The sequence below is a fragment of the Scardinius erythrophthalmus genome (genome assembly GCF_964197995.2).
Source record: "Scardinius erythrophthalmus genome assembly, chromosome: 23".
NCBI lineage: Eukaryota > Metazoa > Chordata > Actinopteri > Cypriniformes > Leuciscidae > Scardinius > Scardinius erythrophthalmus.
In genome coordinates, this window is record NC_138243.1 from 4206133 (window position 1) to 4218726 (window position 12594).

Sequence of the window (12594 nt, forward strand, 5' to 3'; positions counted from 1 at the left end):
TCATTTACATTAATGTAACTCGTACTATTGTACAGACTGTAAACCCATTTGTTTTTCTGTAGTCAGTCCATATGACTTAATGTACGTACATCAAGAAAGTCACCCGTTTTCTTAGCTTTCCCTACAGTAGCTACACCACAGATTTACATGATCATTATTTTCACTGCAAACAAGAGTAACAATAACACACATTTCGTTAAACCCTTGTGCGTCAATATTAAAAGTTACTCTAAGGTCCTTAGAGGACAAAAATATCTGTCAAAAAAATGTGAAGCTTTGGAGCACAGACTTAAGTTTGGTCTAATTTTAAAGAAGACCATTGGGAGATTGTTGTAAAAAAGAGTAAAAGTAAAAAAAAGTTATGGAGGTTTTAGTTATTTTGTGTACATTAGTGTAAAATAGATTTATGAAAGGAAATGAGGTTGAAAAATTAGAGATGCACCGATCAACCGGAATTGTCCGACTTTCCGCATGCTCGGCCCGGCCGGCATTAACATGAAAAAAAAAAAGTTTTTAGAAAATGACAAAAATGTTCTTAAGGACGCACAAGGGTTAAGTTTCTTAATCTTAATATTAAATAACTATAAGGTCTGTTCAGATACACTGTGTAGCTAAAATTGAACTGAATTAAGTAAAACCATTAAAATGAAAAAGATTAAATGAACTTTTTTGCTAAAAGTTTTGCATTTATAGTTCACCCAAAAATAAAAAATTGTAATTTACTCACCTACATTAACCCATTCTGAATAAGACTTTCATTCATCTTTAAAACACAAACAAATATAATTTAATGAGACTTGACAGATTTCTGTCCCTCCATTAAAAGTCCATGCAAGCAAAACTTTTCAAAAAGTTCATAAAAAAGGGTAAAAGTAATCCATATGAAAAGAGCGGCTCTTCTGTAAGTCTTCTGAAGAGACAGGATCGCTTTTTTGATGAACAGATTTAATTAGGCTTTTATTCACATATACATTGATCAACGCACATACATAGAGCTTATCAAACATGGTAAATGGAGGCACAAATATTAATCTTGTGCAAAAACACATTTTATAACACTTAATTTCAGCACGCTGTGACTGAAATCTGAGTTCTGCTTCATATAATCAGATACTGATTTCACTCGCACTGAACTTTCAATCATATTTTGGTGACATATGTTGGTTTTACACTGCAGAGTTTTATCAACAGTGCATATGAAGCAGTTTTATGCCATTAGAATCAGTTCTGTTATTGATGCTTCAAAATAAAAATAATTGGCTGTAACTAAAAGATCTGGCTGAAACTGAAACTAAAATGAACATTTTCTTTTTTTATCACTAAAGGGGTCATGACATGGATTTTTTTTTAAATGTTCCTTGTTCATTTTAAAGTTTTATAACACACACACACACACAAATATATATGTGGAAAAATAATTTTCAACCCTCATTCTGCCTCTCGGTCTGAAATAACACTTTTTTAAAGGCGTGCCTCCTTTAAGGCTTGTAAGTAAACAGCCACTGTTATGATTTTCTAATGCTTCATAATTTTTCACTTTTAATGCTAAATGCTCATCTGTATTCTGTATCAGTGTAGACAGCGTCAGTCATTATAATGGCTTCTGTTTGCTTTTGACGTAATGCTCACATTCAGTGTAAGCAAATGTCAGCCGTTAAGCGACTGAACGCCAGTGGGCGGGGCTTGTGGTGCGATGATGTAAAACTATTGGTCGATGTCTTGCTCCGGAGGCAGTCGTATGCAAATGTATTTCCCGTGTGACGTCACAGATCACCCAATATCCAAAGGAGTCGTATTTTGAGCTTGATTAAATAAATGCTTTATTTATAATGTGGAGGACGATTTTAGCTCTGAAACTTGCAGGATGTTTTAATGGTACAAAGACTTCTTATGTCAAAAGATCTTTGAAATTTGATTTCTCATGTCATGACCCCTTTAAAGTACACTATGGTATTCTGTGTTTTTGGTATTTCCCCTTATCCTGCACACACACCTGCACCATAGTAGCCAAACCTTTTTTCTTTGTATACAGACATGACTAGATAAAATCCTAGGGCAAATCTTGGAAGCTAGAAATTTCCCAGCAAACTGAACCCCACAACTCTGAATTAAAATAACTACTGCAGACTTACCATAGCGAGTTGGAGTTAGGCAAGATTTATATACAGATATTGTGTTAACTTCTAAAGAAATATTGAGCAAACATATCCTGCATACCTTTTAGTTAGTTCACCAATTTTGGTTAAATGATTGATTCCTCATACAATTATATAGGATTATGGAATCTGTTAATGGTTCTGTTAACATATCCAGCCTACTTGTAGAGTCTGTGCTGGAATAATGTAACTGTTCAACGCAAGTTTTTAAGACCATCTATCATGCAACAAGTGACTTCTGACTTTGTAGCTATTATTTGAGGAGAAATATAACTCAACATATGTTTTGATGTCCTATTATGTTGTTTGTTTTCATATTTGGTTCCCACAAATTATTATTTATTTTTTTATTTAAGATTCCACGGCTAATTTGTGTTGTGAAGCAAGAGCGTTGTAGATCATGAAGTAGCAGTGCTAAAGAAAGTGTAGCGTCCATCATAGAATTAACCCTAGAATGCATGACCTGTACAAAGAGATGGCAAAACCCGTACATAGAGATGTCCTGTTTTTATCTTTATCATTAAATCATTGAAGAACTGGATTATGCACCAGTTTAAATGTTTCAGCAATCTTCAGTTGTCCTACATAACCAAATTCAGTTCAATATAATTGAATTAAATTATGTGAGATTTGAATTTACTAGCAACATTTGCCAATTATTTCGCTGATCCTTGCAGACATGCTGTTGTTTTTCTGAAACTAATAAGGCGAAGAACAGGTAAATGTGTGTAAATCTGAATAAGTGCAGTGGATGTGTTGTAGTCTTGTGTCCGTTTACTGTAAGAAGGTTTGTGGAGATTCGCTGCATGGCCAGTAAACGACCGTGCTGAACCTCGAGAGTAAAGACGGGTCAAATGGAGGTAGTTCATAAATAAGCTTTGGGCCAATGAGAAGTCCTGATACTGGGATTGTCATGTCGCAGCCTTATCTAATGCCTCTGGGTGTTAGTGTGTGCTAGTCCAAGATCCAATCGAGGAGTAATACTGACCAAAAAATAGATAGTGAGTCAAAATTCCATATGAAAAGCCTACGGGTAATTTTGAGACCCTTTACAAAGGCTTGGGGTAGTGATAGAAAAAAGTTATTTTATTTGAACAAAAAGTGGCGTGTCTCTTGGAACAGCATTGTACATTTTTCAAAGTCTCTCTTATCTGAGATCACAGTCTATCTTCTGACCAGTTGATTGCTGTGTCAATTCAACGGCTGCTCTATCGTGTCCATCTAACCCCCTTCATGCATTCTAGGGTTAATATGGTGTGTTTGCTTGAACAGAAAGGAAACGAAGGTTTCATTTTGAAAGTGGAACGTTTTGTTGTTGTTTTTTAATCCCTATCCCTATGGCTGTCCCAACACTAAACACAAGCACTCCTCTGCTTTTCTTCTGCGTCTTTCCTGCATGACTCTTGCCTTCTTCAGCCTTTCTTTAACCCTCTTTCTGTTAGCTCTTATACATTTCAGGTACCTGTTTTTCTCTTTCTCAGAGGCTACGCGTGGTTCTGCTGTTAAAAGATTTTCTATCTCATTTGCGCGACACCCAACCAATGGTATGTTTGCTTTTGTTAATTCCTAGTCACGTTTTCCCCTCACATTCAGTTTTTGATTTATTATTTGTTCCTTGGATATAGAGTCCCTCTTCAACCCCAGGATAGGGCACAGGGAATGTGACATTTTAAAGGACTAAAGATACTCATTCAACACCAGGCATCATGCATATATTTGATCAACAGTTTAGTCTCCTCTGGACGGTGATCTCATTACATGGATTTAAAAGAAAATTGCATTTACATAAAGTACAATAAGGTTAATAAATTGAAATATTTTGCTGTTACCTATTTTTAATTATTTGCTTGTTTATTTGTGGTTGAATGAACTAGTTCCTAGAAACTGATGAAATGCGTTGACAGTTTTCAAGTGAAAATAATTTGCTGCTCTTTGGCCTATATGAAGAATATTTATTTAATATAACACTTTATTTTAACCTGTTTAAATGTCTCTGCATATTTTAGCTTGACTAACGTTTACATGTTTTCTGTGTTTTTTCCAATTACAAATTTTGTAGCATAAATGAAACTTTATCATCCAACAGAGTGACATACATAAAAAAAAAATCAATGATTGGCTAAAATGTAAAGCATTATTTAAAAAAATATTGTGCATAATGCTGCATAGCAGTGTTTTTATAAGTTGATAACATCCAAGATGATGCTTTTGGAAGTTTAGACATTTTTAGCATATCATTTTTATTGTTTGTTTTTTCTTTTAATCTGCTTTTCTAAATGGGTCAGTGTTTTCCAGTTTGTTCAGTGGTAAGTGTTAATCATACTTAATATACACATTCTATTCTGTCTAATTAGTGTTTGTTGTTTATTTTGGCTCTAGTTCCCAGTCTTGTGTAGTAAGTACTCAGATCTAGTCTATAGACCTTAGTTTTCGACCCCTAGCAAATTTCAGTCTCTCTTAGATCTGTCCTATAACTCAGAGTTCTATTGTATTTTACTCTTTCTTTATGTACCCACAAGAAAATTAGCTTTTGGTTTATTCATTGCATTCGCAGAAGGAAAAGTAACACATATCGCATATTCTCCTTTGTATTTTTTTTTTTTTTAATAATTGCCAAGACATTCTCTCATCTTGCATTTAGTCCTATTCTAGGTAAATCACCAAACCTAATAATTTGAACATTGCTTAATAATAGTTTTCTAATACTGTTGTGTGATTGGCTCCTTCACTCATTCACTTCTTAAGATGCCTTTTTTTTATTGTTAAAAGGTATTGATACTTTTTTTTTTTTTTTTTTTTTTTAAGCAGTAAATCAATCTGTGTTAAGTGGGGACAGCACTTGTACTCCAAAACTAATCAGTTCTATCGTTAAATTCTAATGAATTGAGTCCCATTTGAAGCCAATGTAAAACACCAACAAAGGCACACTTGTCGCACATTCTATATGAATATATAAATGTTATGTTGCTTGGCAACCGTAAACAGTCTAATGAACTATATTACTTGACAGAAGAATTGGTTATTCTGAAAATTTAATTTTGATAAATGTTACTATTTATGGAATATGTGTCTTCTAGAACTGTTTCTGCCGTTGGATAAAAGCATTAAACCATGAGAGGCTGTGTGTTAAGGTGGTTTTACCGTGGTTAATAACACCTATCTGTGGTATAATAACTGTAATGCATGGCCTCTTGTTGCTTAATGCTTTTATTAAAAGACAAAGGCATCTTGTGCCAAATTGCATGACTTGAATAAATCAAATCAAATCAAATCATAATCATGTTGTTCCACTAGTTTCATTTGAGAGAAAGAAATATTTGTACAAGGTAGGTCGATTGTCATTTCCGCTTCATAAAACCATCTTGGTCAAGTGATGTTTTTGGTAGATTGAAGGTATTGTGAGCTGTTCTTTGTGTGACCCATCTGCCTCCATCTTGCCCACCTCAAACTCACGTTTGACGGTGTTGTTGCTTGTCATTTTTTTTTTTTTAGAGGAAATGGAACGCCATATCTCTGCCATCTCTCCAAGATCTTAAGTTATAGTTCATGCTATATGATTATTCTAGCTGAAGGTGTTTTTTCAGATTCTGATGTTGTATATTTCATTGAAGGTTTTGAGTTGTATTCCATGGTTCCTTCAATCTGTCCCTTGGAGACGCTCCATAATTCCCTGTCTCTCAAACAAGTGGATGACTTCCTCGCCTCCATAGCCATATCCAATGATCCAGTCCTGGAAATGTCGCCATCCTCGCCAGGTACGGTCAAAACAACATGCACCGACTGCCACTGTGTCATGTTTGCTGTACATATGTGTGAACCTGTTTTAATTTGTTTGAACCCTCAGCTCTGCCCACAAAGAAGGCTCCTTTGAACACTTACACTCCGGCAAAAGTTTTGCCCTGTCCATTCACACAGTCCCTTGGCAAGAAGACGTGCTCACTGGAGAAGAGTGCATCAGGCATGTTGCATTTACTGTATAGAAGCACTCATAAAAAATAACTACACAAAACCAGTAGAACTTAGCTTTGTATTTACAAATGCTTCATATATAGTCAGGGCTCCAGACTAACACTAGAGAGCAGGAGCTCTACAGCAGCACCTCATTCAGTAGCGCTGGAGGGTTTTTTAATCATAAAACTACTATTGTTTTGCATTAATAAGTGCAGTTACTAATAATATTGCATGTTTGCTTATTGGAAATTTGACAGTAAAGCACTGAACTGAATTCTTAATATTCTTATTAAATGTACCATTGTTCTTCTATAGTATCATACTGAACTGACCGACAGCTTCAGTGGTTATAAAAGAAGCGCTCTTTACTTGTTTTCTGTGTAATTCAGTCACAAATGGAAGAAAGTTTTTTGTGAGATTTTGTGACTTCCTGAGTTTTTCCATATATTATTAGGGAGTTGAAATAGTCATATTTAGAGCTTTGAAGTGCTGGAAAAAGTGTAAAGCCCTTGAAAGTCCTTAAAGAGTGCTTGAATTTCACCCTGAGATGAATAAAAAACAGTCGACTATTTCTGCCACAATACCATGGTTACAGTTACTACATTAAATCCATGTTAAATGTTGGTGAATTGTGGATTGAAAAGCCTTCTTTGACGTGTTCACTCACGGCACATTGTTTCTCCTGCGCGGTTTGATCTGATATCTGTGGTTTATTACAGAGAATTCTGCGCTGAATTTGAACGCTTCCTACTAGATCTCGCAGTGACGTCATTAATACTGCAGTGAATTCAAGCGCTTTCTCACCGGATCTCCAGCGCTGTGCAGTAACGGTGTCGTGTGATGAGACCTGATCTGAGCTGCACTGCTCTCTCTATTACTGCTCCGAGCTGATAAACGGTCCGCGCTGCGAGAAGCGCAGTTTCATTCCACTTTCGTTTCGTTTGCTGTTTCTCATATGCTGCAGAAATGCCAGCTTTTATCAGTTGGCCAACGTGGTGTGGCACCAGCGCGACCTCTGACAATATTTAGTCACACCAGCAGGAAAAAAAGTCTGGTTGCCGTCTGGAGCCCTGACAGTTTATTTAATGCATAGCGTTTTGAAAATGGATAAATTGGTACAAAGATCATCTGAAATATAGTGAATAAATCTGAAAGAATTTTTTTTTATGCAGAAATCTTAAACAAATAGAAAGTTCATAGAGAAGTCACCAAATTCACTGTTGAAAAAGTGTGGGAAATCTGTTATTCGTCAGAATTGGAAAAACTCTCTCCAGACACTCCATTGTGCCCCTTTCCTTCTGTTTTCACCTCTGTATATATTTATTTTCCTTCAGTTCAGGATGACTTTCCCGCCAGAAAACCCAGAGCAGTTTCAGCAGATGTCCCAGATCACGGCGCACGTTGTGGCGACACCTCACAGCCAAGCTCAGAGACCAAGCAGCCCAACCCAAACATCTCCATCACTCGGCCAACTGAATCTCAGGATTCCTCCTTTAAAACCCAGCAACTGTCCCGTGTCTCATCCAGTGGCACACCAGCACACGAAGTCCCTGCTCTAGAAAAAAAGAGTGCTACCAAAACCATGCCAGGCTTTTACACATGACATCAATCTGCAAACCACCACCTGCGAAATGTACAGTACATCACAGTACACTCGCACACCAGGACACAACTGAAGCAGAGGACCACATGGCATGGACCTAGCCAACCAAAACAGGATTTTTGTTCAGACAGATTAGATCAATTCTTAGAGCATGTTACAAGCCTGACTTTGTTACTTTTAGTGACAAGGATTTGTCATAATTAGCAGTACCTTTATTTGTATTTAAAGGAACATCTTACTGAATGTTTGTTACCAAAACAATCCACTTAAAGAGATCACATTGTTGTAATTACAATCATATCGTAGGCTTATTTAGCTCTTCCATTCACCTTGAATGGTTCGGAAGAATGTGTTACATTTATCCTGTATATTTGAATGTCAAAATGTAAAAGCTTGCATAGAATTTACTTGTCATAGTATGACATGTTACTGCAGCTGGTTTTAATTCTTTTGGAATATTTAATGAAGACAGCACATTCTGGAGCCTCATCAAACAAGGTCCCGAGTGATATTTCATGTTTAGAAACATATTTTTAATGCATATATTTCATTACAATCAGAATGTGCAATTATTTCCCTCCACTGTATTGGAAATCTGCCTTATGTTAATTCCTTTTACATCAAATTGAAATTAAACTAAATGTCGTGAATATTGGGAATAAACTTTGGCTGATGGTATTTTTAAGTTCATCATGAAATCAAAACTAAATTGTCCATTTAAATCCTGGTTTACAAGTAATTTTGTAAATTTGCCAATTTGCCAGATGCACGATGACATTTTTTGATGGACGAAGGTTTCGGAGGCAAGTGTGTAAACGCGATTGACACAGCGCGAGGTCATATTTATTTTTTAACGTGCGGAAATTTCAGACGAGAATTTCAGACTCAGTGTGCAAGGACCTTAACAGCACATGTAAAGAGTGCAATACATGCCTTTTTTGATGCACCATTTGATTCGACATCCAATGGGCCGGCGAAATCTGCCCCGGTGACTTCTAAGGGTGGTGCTTCAGTAACTCTGTCCCTTGGCAGAGGTGCAGTAGTTTGATGAGCTGCTTTTGTTGTCAGTCTTTTACAAAAATGACAGTGTCCTACATTTTGCTTCACAAGCGTTCGCCCATGCAAAATCCAATATTTCTCTTTCACCTGAACCAGTGTATCCCTCACACCTGAATGCATCACTCTCTCATGATAACTCTGAACTAGTAATTCTGAGTATCTTAGCTTTGTTCTCTGAAACTGAACTCGGACTCTTGTAATCACCCACAAACATTAATTTTTCCTTTTTCATCTAAGAATGGTTTCAAATCCTTGAATTTGGAGTCTTTGTCAACCATTGGACCTATTTTGAGCAAATGTATTTCCTTGCTGAAACTCTGTTCCTGAGTTTCCTTTGCTCAATACATTTCAGCTGCAAGTAGTTTTTCTGCTGTGAGTTCGCCTTGGATTTTATATCTGGATCGGGCATTGGTTATGGACCTCTTTATCCATGCAGTTATTCGCAACAGTCTTCAATCTGCTATATTTCACTAAATCCAAAAGAGGTTCTGTTGGTGCAACACCACCAAACTGCACGGTGACCTGAAACTCAGACCTCAGATCAGTGTTCGTTTCAGCAACAGTTTTCCTCCGAGCGAGCTGGAACTGAAGAAGCCGGCCCAAACCCCCAGAGTTTACTCTGTATCAGATCATCTGCACTCTTTCCTCGAGTAGCTGAATCAGCTGGATTGTCTTTACCATTACGATGTGACCACGGTTCAGGGTTTGTGGGATTCTGTATCTCCGCCACTTTATCAGCTTTAAATGGTTTCCATTTCTGTGCAGAACTCTGTATCCAGCGTGAGACAATTATTGAATCTGTCCATTTGCGAATTAGATTTCTCTACATCTTCAAGGGACGAAGCAGATGATGTCCCATTCTAGCCCCGATTAGAGCGCCCATTAACGTGGTCAACTAAGCTTCTTCACAGGAGCAACTCTTGCCTTTGATGCTCCAAAACTGAAACAAGGCACACCGACGAGAGCACACGGCTCAAGCTCGCTCGAAACCACACGCTCACACAAAAACGAGACGATACAGGAGCGCCAGGACTCCGTCACGAAACCTTGACACTTACAGGCCGTGCCTCTTCTGTCTAGTATTTCCCAGTGCCAGAAGTTTAGAGATGGTAGCAATATGACAAGCAGCCTGATGTTGACAATGACAGTGTGGAAGACTGTAATAAACCCGTCTCCATACCGCGTGCTGACTCCGATCTTCATCCAGATGGATAAATATTCAGAATCTGATCCTATCTGACTTCTGACCTGTAATGCTGCCATAATCATACACTATTCGTTTAGAGGAGAAATGAGCGACTGAGCCTGGGTTCTCCCAAGGTTTTTTTTCTCCATTCTGTCACTCATGGAGATTTGGTTTCTTGCCACTGTCGCCTTTTTCACCTTTGGTTTTTGGCTTGCTTAGTTGGGGACATTAATATTACAACAATATTATTGATCTGCTTGCATCGACACCATTATATGAGAACTGAACTGAGCTGGACGATGACATCACGGTTTTCTCCAGAGCGGCTATATATATATATATATATATATATATAAATGAACTAAATTAATAACTTTTTTACCACAAAAATGAACCATCACTGAACTTACTTAAGCTGGACTGTGACGCTATTGTCTTCTAGAAACAAACTGTGTTGCATTATTTTCCTGTTATCTCTGTAAAGCCGCTTTGAAACGATCTGTATTGTAAAAGCGCTGTATAAATAAAGCTGACTTGACTTGACTAGCTCTGAAGCTGTAGTGCCATCAGTGTCAAGCACTGTGAAGCCAAAGGCTGAAGGACAAACAACTGTGCTGTGTCAAACAGTTCAGGCATGGATGGAGGGTCCGGCAGGTAGGGAATTAGTACGTGTTTTTTGGATGGAGGCTGTCAAAGAAGCTTTGTGCAAGAGAGGCTAGAGAAGATAACAGCTACAGTGCTGAATAAAGAGACGCTGAGTCTCCAGTTTCGGAGCTGAGTGTCCTGTAACTACAGAACGCAACATCATGAGAGCATTGACACTTGAAAGTGTATGAGAATCAGAGAATTGAAATCACAGCAATAGGGACTCCTCAAGTCTGCACTGCTGTTATGAAAGTTACTGGAGAACATGTGCAAAAGAAGCTTGAAGGGTCTGCAACTTGTGGATTTTTTACTCTGAGGACACTAATGATTCTGAGCTTTCAGTGTCAATAGGAGCAGACTACTACCGGTGAGTGGTATCAGGTAGAGTCGAGTGTTTATCCAAATCTCTTGTGGCCCTGGGAAATATTTTTGGATAGACTGTACCTGGACCAATTCCCACGTGAGCGTAACAGACACAGCCTGCATGCACATTTCTTTGGAAGAAGATACACAGATTTCGAAACAGTTGCGAGTCTTTGGGGAAACTGAACAAGATGGCCGAGAGTCCAGAAGAAATAAAGCCTTACAGCATTTTAATCAGACAGTAACTTTTAAGGATGGACATTTTCAGGTTGATTTACCCTATTTTTAAGTTTACCCTGGAAACCAAATAAATCAGAACTACCGAACAACTTCAAGGTGGCTAAGAAGAGGTTTGAGAAGCTGCAAAGAAACCTAAAAGCTTACGGTACACTCTCAGAACAAAAGGTACAAAAGCTGTCACTGTGGCGGTACCTTTTCAAAAGGTACACCTTTGTACCTAAAGAGTGCATTTACTGTAAGTCCCTCATATTGGTACCAAACATGTACATATTAGTACCTAAATGGTACATATTAGAACCCTTTTGAAGGGTACTGTCAGTGACAGCTTTTGTACCTTTTTTTCTGAGAGTGTACCTTTTACCTAAAGATGTTCCAGCCAAAAACTCACAAGCAGAGAAAACAGATGCTGTTAAATACTATCTACACCATGCTGTGCTTAGAGATCGGATCACAAGTGGACGACGCTAATACAGGTGTAAACAGGGTCTAAAACGTTTTGATCTTGTCCACTTTTGACCACTTCCAGAGGTAGTTGAAAACGCATTAGACCGGATTTCTTTCATAGTATAAACACTTGTGTGGTCGAATGTGTTCAACAGCTATAGACCGTCTTCTCTCCGCCTACTGGCCTAACGCGTGAACATTATGGGAAGAGCACTAGCCAGACGGGACTTAAACTTTGACGGCTGGAGACCCAAGTTTAGTTTGAAGATGAAAAACAAACCAAGCACAATGTTCTCTCAGCATTCCTGATTTCTAACACACACTCACAGTGCTCAGCGTGATCTTACAGCTGACAGAACAGAAACTAAAGCTGATGTTCTCCGTGTGTTTCTGCGTTATCTCCAGGCGCGTTCATATGTAAATTGCAAGATTATATTTTGTCCATTAGATTGAAAGATCTGAAAAAGCCCATATATTAACCCGCCCATAGACCCTCACCTCAAAGAAATCAGGACAGAAGAGGTCTAAAATGGACAAAAGAGACGGGTTAAAACACCAGGGGCCTCATGTATCAGTCTTGCGTACGCCAGCTTTCACGCTCACGGTCGGATGTACTAACAGTGAAATTAACGCGAGAATGTGCGTTCGTCCACGCCAATTTCATGTCTGGCGTACGTACATTTCTCATTGCTTTTGTCCGTTGGCGACTCTTACAGGCAATGAAGTGAATTTGCAAACATTACACAACGAATTGTTCTACAAGTCTATCGCACCACCACCTGTGGGAAGCATTGCTATTAATTTGCAATTTATAAAATAATTGACATTTATTGTCACACGAGCCTTATGGGAATATTCAATCAATTATGCAATTAAGTAAGAACATATAAAAGCATATGCAAATTGATACAACCCTTAGTTTATGGCAATTGGCCTTATTAGAGGAC

The 12594-nt window shown here is 38.0% G+C and overlaps 1 protein-coding gene across 8 annotated transcripts in view; it reads left to right on the forward strand.

The window, feature by feature from the left end:
• ppip5k2 (diphosphoinositol pentakisphosphate kinase 2) overlaps positions 1-8387 on the forward strand; it is a 41626-nt gene extending 33239 nt beyond the window's left edge. For 4 of the 8 annotated variants that reach the window (XM_081355184.1, XM_081355182.1, XM_081355185.1 and 1 more), the window contains 3 exons: positions 5768-5911; positions 6001-6114; positions 7442-8387. In XM_081355184.1, coding sequence (XP_081211310.1) covers positions 5768-5911; positions 6001-6114; positions 7442-7710 — 527 coding nt within the window. In that variant the 3' untranslated portion in view covers positions 7711-8387. Of the gene's footprint in view, positions 1-3637; positions 3701-3781; positions 4255-5767; positions 5912-6000; positions 6115-7441 lie in introns of those variants that run through there. The other 4 variants (XM_081355189.1, XM_081355183.1, XM_081355186.1 and 1 more) reach the window with 2 other exon arrangements.
• Positions 8388-12594: the final 4207 nt, after the last annotated feature.